The 13,137-nt window shown below is 35.2% G+C and overlaps 2 protein-coding genes across 1 annotated transcript in view; both read left to right on the forward strand.

Moving 5' to 3' along the window:
• Window positions 1-12,529, forward strand: part of LOC306871586 (cell surface hyaluronidase-like) — a 31,532-nt gene extending 19,003 nt beyond the window's left edge. The window contains exons 13-24 of the mRNA XM_079419646.1: window positions 1,490-1,621; window positions 1,729-1,764; window positions 2,095-2,250; window positions 2,358-2,535; window positions 3,881-4,096; window positions 4,726-4,937; window positions 5,078-5,260; window positions 7,416-7,644; window positions 7,868-7,969; window positions 9,176-9,321; window positions 10,820-10,926; window positions 11,025-12,529. Coding sequence (XP_079275772.1) covers window positions 1,490-1,621; window positions 1,729-1,764; window positions 2,095-2,250; window positions 2,358-2,535; window positions 3,881-4,096; window positions 4,726-4,937; window positions 5,078-5,260; window positions 7,416-7,644; window positions 7,868-7,969; window positions 9,176-9,321; window positions 10,820-10,926; window positions 11,025-11,233 — 1,906 coding nt within the window. The 3' untranslated portion in view covers window positions 11,234-12,529. The remainder of the gene's footprint in view (window positions 1-1,489; window positions 1,622-1,728; window positions 1,765-2,094; window positions 2,251-2,357; window positions 2,536-3,880; window positions 4,097-4,725; window positions 4,938-5,077; window positions 5,261-7,415; window positions 7,645-7,867; window positions 7,970-9,175; window positions 9,322-10,819; window positions 10,927-11,024) is intronic.
• Window positions 1-13,137, forward strand: part of LOC306871647 (transient receptor potential cation channel subfamily M member 3-like) — a gene marked incomplete at its 5' end in the record, with an annotated part of 440,831 nt that overhangs the window by 258,704 nt on the left and 168,990 nt on the right.

Below are 13,137 nucleotides of genomic sequence, written 5' to 3' on the forward strand. Positions count from 1 at the left end.
TGTGTGTACGTGTGTGCATGTTTATGTGGTTTATGAGGACACAAATTTGTATAATGACATGGGTATGACAGAGGTATTACAATATGAAGGTGGTTTATGAGGACACTGCCTATGTCCCCGTAATTCAAAAGGCTTAAAAAACATACTAAATGGTGTTTTTTTGAAAATCTAAAAATGCACAAAGTCTCCTGTGAGGTCTAAGTTTAGGTGTAGGGTTGGTGTAGGGCAATAGCACACACAGTTTGTTCAGCATAAAAACCATTACGCCTATGGAGAGTCCCCATAAACCACAAAAACCAACATGTGTGTGTATATATATATATATATGTATATATATATATATATATATATATATATATATATGTATATATATATATATATATATATATATATATATATGTATATATATATATATATATATATATATATATATTAGTGCTGTCAAATGATTAATCGTATCCAAAAGAAAACTTTTTGTTTACATAATATACGTGTATATTTATTATGTATATATAAATACAAACATATGCATGTATATATTTAAGAAAAATGTGTTATGTTTATATATTAAATATATTTAGATATAATATCAAATATAATAATATGAATATATAAATGTATAAACGTAAATATTTTCAAAATATATACTGTATGTGTGTGTATTTATATATACATAATAAATATACACAGTACACACACATATATTATGTACAAAAACTTTTATTTTGGATGCGATTAATCGCGATTAATTGTTTGACAGAATTTCTGATTTCCATAATGTGTCGGGGCATTTTATTTGCTTTTTACTTGAATTTAAAAGAAAAAGGTTTTTTTTCTTTTTTTTTCTTTACATTATCGTGTATTTGCATGATCTTAATTATTATATCTTTTAAAATATTTCCCATTGTTTTCAGTGGCGGCTCTTTATTTGTATTTGTATAAATTTTATATATATATATATATATATAATTTAAGGCAGACTTTAATATAAATCAGTATACATTAAAAGGAGTATATAAATAATATATAATAAATACTAATACTGTAAGTGCTTGAATTTAAATATTTTTTTCATATTATAGTAGCAAAATAACAACCATACAAAAATCACTCACAACTCTAGCATTAAAGGAATAGTTCACCCAAAAATGAAAATGTTGTCATCATTTACTCAACCTGATGTCGTTCCAAACCTGTATTGAGTTTCTTTCTTATGTTGAACATAAAAGAAGATATTTTTAAGAATTTTGAAGAACCAAACAGTTGTTGGTCCCCATTGATTTCCATAGTACAGACAGAAACACTGTGAAAGTCAATGGGTACCAACAACTGTTTGGTTGGAACGGAATGAGGGTGAATAAATTTTCAAAATTGACAATTTTCATTTTTGGGTGAACTATTCCTTTAACACTGTTGCTTGGGCAAGCAGCACTTACATTTTCTTCGAAGGAAAAGATTGTATTTCTCATTGGTGACATTTCTTTCTTAGGTTCAGGCCTCATGAGAACTCTGATCCAAGCAAGCCACGGGTGGCCGCACTCATCGACACGCTCATCTCCTTTAAAAACAACGATTTGGGGGCCTGGATCCGCGGAGGTGACATCATTATACGAAACTCAGGGTAGGGATCAAAAACTCTTAATTGTAGACCTGTTAAAAAGCTCAAAACTTATGAGAAGTGCATTGCATAAATAAAATCTTCTGATTATTGTTTTGTTTTCCTGATAGATTTGCAGACAATGGTGTTGGACTGTCATTTGCAAGGTACTGTGTCATTTTTCTGTTTGTTATAGCACTATGATGTAATTAATTGCATATATGAACAGCATTAAAGATATAAAATTGACAGCCATAGTGTTTGTATGTGAGTGCATGTGTATATGCAGGAATGTTTTTGCTCTCTTTGTCTCTGGCTGGCTGCAGGCATAGTAATTTAAAGGATTTTTATTTTTATTTTGCTAAAACAGTCACAGTCTGATTGGCAAATGTGTGCAAGTGTGTGAATTTGTCTGGGCTAGTGTTTTACATCAACCACCTAAGGCAAGCAGTTAATGAAACAGTGTTTCCCTCCCCTCCTCCTCTTTTTCACTGCAGTGATGGCAGCTACCCTAAAGATGAGGGCTCCAGTCAGGAGGTCTCCCAGTCTCTCTTTGTTGGTGAGAGCAGAAATCGTGGCACTAACGGAGGGCAAAATAAATACTGGGGGATTAGTGGAGTAGACGGAAAGATGAGAACTCTACCAAGAAACAAGTACGTGAGAGAAGAAATAAAGAGAGATTAGTATTAATAAACTTTTGTCTGGTTTAGTGAAATATAAATTCTTTGTTTAATTGTTTAATTTGCTCTGTTCTTGTCAGGACGTTTCCTATCCGAGGTTTTCAGATAAATGATGGTCCAGTGAGAATCTTAGACAGCACATTTCGTGCCTTCAGTCCCACGGCAGAGCGTTTCACCATGGCTGTGGGATTCAGCCTGAAGAACATCTGGCAGCTAACACCCAGAAATAACCTGTCGTCTCTCGCCTTCCAGCCTAGTGTGAGTGCACATACACATTTAGGATCTGGACACTTTTCAAATGCTCACTGACACTACTATACTGTGACTGCTAACCCACCTAACACACAAACATACAAGTTACTCCAATTAACTGCTTCTGTGATCATATATTCAGTACTACAGAATACATTTTACTACACATTGTTTCTAATTTTTTGTAACATTTTTGTTTATTTATTTTGAGTACATTATTTCAGTCACATTTATTATTCACCAATTTTATTTTAGGATTTCAATTTTTATATATATAAAATTTTATTTCCCTTGTTGCAACCATTTGTCATTTAGTTTAGTTTTCACTCTATATATTTTCAGTGCTTATAGTTTCTGTTTATTTATTAAATTATTTTATTTTGATTTTAGTTATGCCATTTTGGTACTGCCCAAGTTAGTGTGTTAACCAGGTTTATTAACCATTAAATCAAACAAAAACCATAAAAAAAATTAATGTTACTTGATTAAAGTAAAGTATACAAATCTTGCCATAACAAACTGAAACTGAAATAAAATAAGAACTATACACACATTAAACAAAAAATGTAATTCTGAGTTGTTTCAACTGCTAGAAACCTGCACTGATTAATCTTGAAATATGTCAGTGCCCTTGTTTTGTCTCAAGATGCACACCAGTAATGTTTTTTCTAAGGCATGTCTATAAAAATTACTTTAAAATCCTAAGTGAACTATGGCCTAGTCCTGGCTTAAGCTAAGCCCTGTCTGTGAAACCGGGCCATAATGTTTCAAAAACTAATTTGTAGCAATTTTATTTTAATATTTTTTTTTTTGCAATTTATAATTATAAATATAAAGATTACAGGGTAATAAAGAGAAAAAAAATGAACAGTTTAATGACATTTTTACCTATAATTTTTTTTTATGACATTTAGAGTTTGTCAGAGCCAACTATGGACTAATTACAGGGACTGGCCCCCTGGGGCAACTTAAGCATAATTACATTACTCAAGGTCATAGAAACCATTTCTTTAGAAACCCAGATCTCCCAGATAACAGCACACAGTCTGTCTAGTCTGTAATGACGGTTATTTATCTTAAGTGTTACTAATGCTTGTACTTATTGCTTGTTTCTCAGTGAGAGAGACGACACATCTGGTTGTTTTCTGCTGATTGATTACATCTGCTCTGGTGCTGAGTAATTAAATAATAAGACCCTGTTCTGGCAGCTGGTATTTAGCATGTTAAAAAGAGCACTTGGAAAGTTCTTAAAATGTGGTCATATTTTGTTTCACTCTACATTAATTCTACATCTGTCCGATTGTTTTTGTTAACATTTCTCATGACCAGTGATCCTCTTTTAATCATCCAGGTTACTCTAAGAGCATTTTTTGGCCGACCAGGTGAGTGGTTTGAGCAGAATGATTTGGACGGCGATAAAAATTCCATCTTTCATGACTTGGATGGTTCGATCAGCAGTTACAGAGATACGTATGTGGCGAGGGCCGACAACTTCCTGATCCGTCACCCACAATGTGTGGATGTTCCTCATTGGAATGGGGTTGTGTGCAGTGGCAAGTACTCTCAGGTAAAGAAACGGGTGTCTCATTCTCCTTTTGCATTTTCATGTCACGTTAATATGCAAGTACACCACTGTTCGAAAGCTGTGGTCTGTAAAAATTTTTTATTGCTTTTGATGGAAGCCTCACCAAGAATGCATTTATGTAATGAAAAATATAGTAAAAAAGTTTTATCGTGAAATATTTTTACAATTTAAAATAACTGCTTCCTTTTTTAATTTTTTAAAATGTAATTTATAGCCAAACCTGAATTTTCAGCAGCCGTTACTCCAGTCTTTAGTGTCACGTGATCTTTCAGAATTTATTCTAGTATGCTGATTTGCTGCTCAAGAAATATTTATTAATATTGCTTTTGAAAACAGTTGTGCTGCTTCATAATTTTGTGGAAACCTTGATACATTTTCTTTTGATGAATAGAAAGCTCAAAAGAACAGCATATAGATTAGTATTGTAAATAGATTGTGTTTTTTAGTCTTTACTCTTATTTGTTTTTAACAATTTAATGCTTCCTTGCTGAATAAGAGTATTCATTTTATTGAAAAAAAAATAATCTTACTGAACACAAACTGTTGAACAGTATTGTATATATTCTTAACTGTTTTTACTTTTTAAACAATGTTTCTTATGTTCTTCATAGGTGTATATACAGACGCAGGGCACATCTAATCTGATCCTGTCTATCAGTAGAGATGAATACCCTGATAAACCCATGGTTCTCAGAGGCATCAGAAGCCAGACAGCTCCTTCTCAGCAGTACCAACCGGTACTCATGATGGGCAAGAGCTACACGGTGCACTGGAATGGACCTGCACCCAGAGAAACAGTCCTGTCACTGATTAATTTTGACCAGTAAGTTAAAAAGGAGGAATGTGATCCCATATCTGAAACAGAACATTATTTACTAAACTATATAACCATGAAACTTTGCCTCTGTAATTGCTCATGCCAGAGACAGTCTGATGTTGACTGTGACTGTGTTGCTCCTGTAGGGGTGATTGGGCTCTTCTCGGCTTCTGCTACCCCAATGAAACAGTCTTCCAGATCACATCAGACATCTACAACAAGCAGAACAACAGCTTTGATGGCATAGAGGACTATGGCCCTGTATTGTCCATTTCAGACCTAGAGAAACGACAGCAGGAGAGGAAGTACTTTTTCGACAAATCTGTTGGGTAGGAAAAAATGTATTTGAAATGTTAACAAGCCTTTATCAACATATTGATTTCACAAAAATGATGTAAGACTCAAATTAGATCTATGCATTTTATTGATTTTTAATTAATATCCATTTTAATAGAATATTAAAGCTGCAGTCCGTAACTTTATTTGGTTAAAAATGATCCGAAAATCAATATTTGAGCAATTACATAACCAACCAGTGTTCAAAACTATCGCCTTCCTTTAGCCCGATTCACAACGGTTAGCTTATAATAATGTTTTCTAATTTGAGTGGTACGGGTAGGTTTTCGCGGTAAATTCGAGCATGGCACTGCGTCATTGTCTGTAAACATAAAGAAGTTGTCCCGGCTACTAGGCTATGGCATGTGAGGATCCTGTAGGTAGAGGATCGTTTAGCCTTTTCTCACAGCAGCTAGAATAATTAAATGTATCATTCTGATGGCCGATTGTAATCCAGAAAGGATTATGTGTTTATGAAAGAATGATTTGTATTTTAAAGAGAACCAGTTCGAAGGGAGCATAGTTTGCTTTTTGGGTTAAAAGATTTTCTTAATATGAAATTCGAATGACGTGACAATTTGATTAGACCATGCAGAAATTGAAATCTACACGCTAATACACACTATAATCATAGTCACGCAATGCTGATGTTGTTAACATTAATAATTTAAGACTAAAGTATAACAATTATAATAATTTGCATGGTTTGGTGTGATATGAGCTAACAGATCGTTAGATTTAATCACCATTGGTAGTTCAATTTATGGTAATGCTTTTTTCCTCAGTTGGTCAGAACAAACATGGCAGACTTGTTACTTGTTCAGATGGCAATATACGGTGAAAATTCTTATTTGGGTCAGATTTCCAAGACATAGACTTGAGTCTGTGATTGCGAAGTACAGTAAACATACACACCGGTGCGGTGACTGACAGCTACACATTCACCTAAAAACATTAGATTCATCCATGCTGAAGCCGTGCCAACTCACAACCTCACGCAAGCAAGATAATTCCGCAATCAGCTGTAATTCCAGGTTTTCAAACGGAGATGGCGACAAAGAGGCAAAACTTACGGACTTCAGCTTTAAATTTCTAAAACATAAAACACTAATAACTAAGGCCCTGTTTACACTAGTGCGTTTTCGTTTTGAAACAGTGTTTAAGAACGGTGTTTACACTGGCGTTCACTGCGTTTCAGAAACGAACTCCGCCCACACTACACAACCGAAAACGCATGTCACATGACGATTAATGCATGTACAACCATAGATATGTATAGATAGATGCCATATTACTGAGATGTAAGACGCGTCTACGTTCTTTGAGTGGTCGAATGGGGACTCTACCTATACATATCTATGGGTACAACTATGAGCATGATGTTATTGTTTACACGGTTGTCAAGGATGCGCAGAGCGAATGTGGGCAGCCACACCATCGTTTTCAAAAGTCTCCGTTTTGGTCCGTTTACACTGAAACGCAACCTTTTTAAAAAGTCTCTGTTTTCGAGGGCCGAAAATACCGGAGTAGTGTAAACGACAGGCGTAACCGTAGCAAAAGTTATGCGTTTTAAAACGAAAACGCACGAGTGTAAACAGTCTAAAATCTGTTGTTTTAAATGGTCCAAGGGAATTTAGACATCACAGTGTTATAAAAATATATTAAAAAGTATTCATTTTCAGATCTGCTAAAGAGTTAAGTGTTAATTAAGAATCATTAGATGATGGAAAAGGTGCTCTGCTCAGTGTAACATGATCCTTCATTAATCATTCTAATATGTTGATTTGTTGCTTAAGACACATTTCTAATTATCACGCCATTGAATGAAACAATGTTGTTCTGTCAGGCTCATCCTGATGCTCAAACAATCAGAGTAATGTTTTGATAGTGACACAGAGCCACTTTGTTTACACTTTGTTGGAATTGACCCATGAATGGCTTAGTTATAGTTGTCTCTACAAATTAATTCTCTTACATATCACCTTTAATTTGATGTATAGCATTTTGTTTGCTACATTTCTCACAATGCCTCTAGGTTTACTTGTGTTGTTCTACTTCCCTTTAAATTATATTGTCAAATCCAGATAAGTTATTGTTTACAGCACAGCCTGATCAGTCTGAGATAGTAAGCCTGTGTTTAACCTCCAGTTTGTTATGGCTGTACGCACGAGCTCGGTTCAGACGAGACGGCCATAGCTACTGCTCCAGCGCAGGCTGCGAGAGAGTGAAGATCATCGCCACCATACGTGCCAACCAAAAAACTCAGACCTGCAACTGCACAGCCAATGCCTACCCCAAATACAGAAAGTCTGCCAGCAGCATCGTGCCTATGCCAAAGCCGAACACAGAGCCCTGCAGAGCCTGTGGGGCCTCACAGGTAAGTACGGTCCAAGCTCCATATGAACAGACTGGATGATTTGTGTATCTCTGTTTTTGTGGGACTGGCTTTGAACTATGTGCCAGATAGACAGACTGTCCATCTGCTGTCCTCTCTGAGAGCCTTACCTTGCGTTTTCTTGGCAATGCAATGAAAAAACAAAGTTGAAACAGGGAGCCATTAAACTGTCAACCCTGAGTGACTTTTATGTTCCTCCCTGTAGTTTGCCTTCTCCAGTGATCCATGGAACAGCTACCTCCAAACTCAGATCAAATCCCTCAGTGTAAAAGAAGAACAGAGTAATGACACAGAAGCCTTTATCACTGTGAGTGTGATCATTCAAAGCATTCCTTTTTCTTGGGAAATCATGCAAGCGTTTACTGGTTTATTTAGTCAAATGTAAGAATACATGTTTAGATTTATTTCCCTTTTTTTAAGTATTTTGATGCTGCCGAAGATAGAGTGTTAACTAATATGATTTAATAAAGTTCAAATCACTTTTAATTAGTAAAACACATTTTCCATGTATGTCTAATGTTATCGCTAGTACTACGTTTTACGTGTTTAATGATTGATTGTTTTTAAAAACTAAAATTCATTTCTGGCCATTTCTACTTACGTTTGCAGTCATAATGTATTTTAGTTTTGTTTCAGTTTTTTTAATCATGTTTTATATATATTAATGATAATAAAGCTGATTTGAATTAGTGCTTTTGGCCAATTTTGCTGTGACTGCGGGGAGAGGTTGCCGCTTTTAATTTACACAGTGTAGTAGAGGAAAGAAAATTAGAATATGTATTTATCTTCATTTATCTTGCTTTTGTGGTGCGTGCAGAAATGAATGTTGTTAAAGGATTAGTTCACTTTTAAAAAAACTTTTGCTGATAATTTACTCACCCCCATGTCATCCAAGATGTCCATGTCTTTCTTTCTTCAGTCGAAAAGAAATTAAGGTTTTTGATGAAAACATTTCTCCATATAATGGACTTCATTGGGACCCAAATGGTTCAAGGTCCAAATGACAGTTTCAGTGCAGCTTCAAAGGGCTTTAAACGATACCAGACGATGAATAAGGGTCTTATCTAGCGAAACGATCGGTCATTTCAAAAATAAATAAAAAAGTTCAACGTCATTGCGTATTACGTGACGTCATGAACGTGCATCACAGAACAGAGCAAGGCGAGCATTTGTGCTTATAAAACTTAAACTTTTTTATTTATTTTTGAAATGACCGATCGTTTCGCTAGATAAGACCCTTATTCATCGTCTGGTATCGTTTAAAGCCCTTTGAAGCTGCACTGAAACTGTCATTTGGACCTTGAACCGTTTGGGTCCCAATGAAGTCCATTATATGGAGAAATGTTTTCATCAAAAACCTTAATTTCTTTTCGACTGAAGAAAGAAAGACATGGACATCTTGGATGACATGGGGGTGAGTAAATTATCAGCAAAAGTTTTTTTAAAAGTTAACTAATCCTTTAACATTTAAAAATGTTTACGGGACCTGTTTTCTCTTTTTCCTGTCTTATAGGTGAATGCAGAGAAGTTTGACCTCAAACAGTCAGGGTTCCTCATAGTTACTGTGGACGCATGCTCTGGAAAAGTCACAAAGAGCTCATTGTTTACGACGCTGGACACTAAAATGGAGCAGTATTTTAAAACTGGAATTAAGAAGAGGTGAGGGGTGAAAATTGTGGTTTGGGGTTTTAAACTGTTTGCCTAGAGGTTGGGAAAAATTGGCACTGCAGTAGGTGTCTGGTTGAAGAGAGGTTGCATAAAGTGTTTATTGAGGGAGCTGGTGATGAGTGTAAGGATGTGTACAGTGCCAATTTGATGTACTGAAGATTTTATTTAGTATATACACTACTGTTCATAAGTTTGGGATCAGTAAGATTTTTATTAATTAATTGTCCATGAATTCAACATTTGATCTAAAGTGACAGTAAAGACATTTAAATTAAAATAAATGACTATTTCTAGTTAATGTTGTTCGTTTGCACAACTGTTTTCAACATGGATAATAAACAGGAAATGTTTCTTGATCACCAAATTAGCATATTAGAATGATTTTCTGCTTTTCAAAGGATCGTGTAACACTGAAGACTGGAGTAGTGATGCTGAAAATTCAGCTTTGCTATCACAGGAACAGTTATTTTAAAATGTAATATTTCACAATATTACTGTTTTTACGGAATTTTTGAACAAGTAAATGCAGGCCGGGTGGGCATAAGAGACTTAAAAGGTTAACATTAAAAGATTTTATCAACCCCAAACTTTTGAACGGTATTGTGTTTTTGCTATTTTAATAGACCTTTTATTTTTAAAGGGGTCATGAACTGCTTTTTTATTATTTTGTAATGTTCTCTGAGCTCCACTTATTATGTTATCAAGATTCATCATAATTTAGAAGTAATATGATATATTCTGTCCTGTTTTGACCCCCTTCATCAGGATGCTCTGTTGTAGTAATACACTTTACTATAGTATGGTTCAAAAACACTATAGTATTTACTATAAATTACTATAGTATTTTTTCATGTGGGTACTGTTGGATCCAATATAGTCGACAGCTTTTAGTTTAAGTCTTTCTGGAAATCCTGTGTCGAATTTTGCCTTGTTTGTTAACAAATCCGCAGTAAAATTAAGTAAACAAAGGACGAAGTTCTTACTGACATGGTCTGGATCTTCATTAAAAATAAAGTTGATCCACACTTTCCTAATGTTGGGATCAGAAGGAAGGCAATGCAAAGACTGTTTTTCCATAACTTTGCACTGCACAGTGTCTTTTTTTCTTCTGAGCCATCTTTTGCTAACTGCGTTTGCCTTTTTCATAAACATAAACACTACATGCGTGAATCAGTGGGTGGGGGTAAATAGGCAGTGATGTAGAAGCAGGCGTTGATCATCTTCTGCGGAGGCAGTGTTTAGCCACACTATTACGTCATAAAGAGGCACATTCCACAACCAATCGTTTTGGCAGACTGGCATCAATATAAGCTGTTTTACACTAATGAGAAAGTTTTGAGTTCTGAAACTTACAGGATGTTTTTATGGCACAATGACCTCTTATATATCAAAAGATCAGGGGAGTTTTGATTTCTCAGTTCATGACCCCTTTAAGGTAAACTATTTCCGTATTTCACTGTTTAGACTAAATCAGGTTGTTTCTGTGTAGGTCGATAGTTCTTCTTGCAACAAGAGGTCAGCCTGCTGGCATTGCTGGTGCTGCACAATTTCTGGTCCCTTTGGGATTTGCTAAAACACCAGATCTTCAGAAGAAAGGTAAGGTATTTCTAAAACAAAAAACTGCCGTCAAGATCTGTTTTTCCTTGATGAGGATCACTTTGTGTTTGCTGACTCCTATGACTGACTTTTTATAGACGCCATTGCTTTCTTTGCGTTCCTCGGCCAGGGGGGTCCTTCACCACAGCCATGGTCTGCTCTGTTGGCCTCCCAAGATACCAAGGTGCTAGGATTACTGGAAAGGTTCATTCCCCTGGCCCTAGAGGAATACTCTTGTCCACCACAAAAAGACCCTCCCAAACGGATGGATCTTGAACTCCTGAAAAAATCTCTTAGCCAAAAGTGAGCCTTTACTAGAGGAGAACAAACAACACAACCAGCGAATGAATGTGAACTTATGAACGTAATTTATTTTGGCAAAGGAAAGCGCTAGTGGACTGATCAAGTATTTTGGGAGTGAATGTATTTGTTTGTTTTGTCCTGCATGGTTGTATTTTGTCATAAATGTTACAGCACAAAGTGATGCACTTTTTTAAAATACACACCAAACAACTTTATTTGAAACTGGATAACAAAAGGACAGGACAAGTTAGAAGTACATCAAAAGGCGATCTTGGAGTTTGGTGCCACCAGTGCAGAAGTACAGCACAATACAAATGGTCATTTGGTGGCTTCTTTTCCTCCTCCAACCATCTGCAGGTGTAAATGACTCTCAGACTTTCTTTTTCTGTTATTTATTCATCTTGATTTAATAGGACGTGCCATTATTTAATTGCGCTATTCTGGGTTTCACTGCTGCTCGCACATCAATGACTATACTTTCACTGTTGAGTAATTGACAGTATTCATGTTTCATTTAAACACGAAACATTATCTACTACAGATAAATTATTTTTCATAAAACAAAAAAACATTGTCTACTGTTATGTATGTGTATGTGGGAAAAGGTGTTTAACCAGTGAAATTTTCTCTTGCCATTCAACACACCAAATATTTGTATGACAGATATTGACAGAATGGTTAAACTTAAAATGAAATATTCTGTCATTATTTATTCACGTTCATGTTTTTCCAAACCTGTATTTCTGTCTAAAGTGGGGTTTAAAATGAGATACAAAATCAGGGGGCAATGAAAGCGAATGATGACTGAGCCTGGGATCTAATTTCATTTTGTGTTAAAAAGACATATTGGTTTGGAACAACACGAGGGTAAAAAAAAGACAGAACTTTAATTTTTGGGTGAACTGTCCCTTTAAGACAATGACCTTTATCTGCCTTTATAGTGCCATCACTTCATTTGAGAGATGTAACATCCCATTTGAAATGTATTATTGTGATTGAAATGGAAGCCTGAATTGCCTGTATGTGAAGTTTTTGATTTGGGTTGAATTATTTGTTAACCACTGTACAAAGAGTTTTATTGGTAGTCTGAAACAGAGATCACAGTTTTTTTAAAGTGTTTCTTAAAGGTGCAAAAAGTTTTTCCTCAGTATATAGGTGTTATTTCCTCCAGAATTTTAATTTTTTTTTTTATTTGTAAAATGCTCTCTTTTTTTTTACTAGTTATGCTTTTGTGCTGTAATTCGATGTTCTGATTCAGATAAAATATTATAAAGCTTATAAAACAAAAATGCGTATTTGTAAATCATGTGTTGGCTTTTGTATGTGACAATGAAAGTGAGGCACAATCTACTTGGAGGTAATTATATGAACACTAGGGGTCAGGATTGCTTTACAGGTATGTTTTAATGGACTGCTACTATTTCCACCAGTGCCTTCTCGGTTAATTGATGACTGTGAGAGCTGGGGGCTGTGACATGAAGCCGGATTGGCTGGCTAGCCAGGTAAATTTCAGTTTAGTTTGCACCAATCCTGGGTTTAAGGTACCATGACAGTAGCTTGGCTTTTAGCTGCGTTCATTGCCATAGTAACTTATACTCCACAGCTAACCTGCTCCAGGGCAGGGCAGGTTATGATTTAAGTTAGAGATATCAAACTGAAATTGGACCAATCAGATGTGAGCAAAGTGAAAAATGTCTGACACAAAAAAGTCACTCCCCCAGTTTCTCTTGCTCCAAATTAAAGGTCACTAGTACTTAAAAAAAAATGTATGGCCAAAACCAAAAATTTAGTAATTAGTCATAATTGTATGATTTATATTATTATTAATCCATTACACACAAGCAATTTTAGTTTAACAGTTATTATAAATCATTTGTTTTAAATGAATGTTAATATGTACAGTTCCTA

This window comes from Barbus barbus, assembly GCF_936440315.1.
Source record: "Barbus barbus genome assembly, chromosome: 6".
NCBI lineage: Eukaryota > Metazoa > Chordata > Actinopteri > Cypriniformes > Cyprinidae > Barbus > Barbus barbus.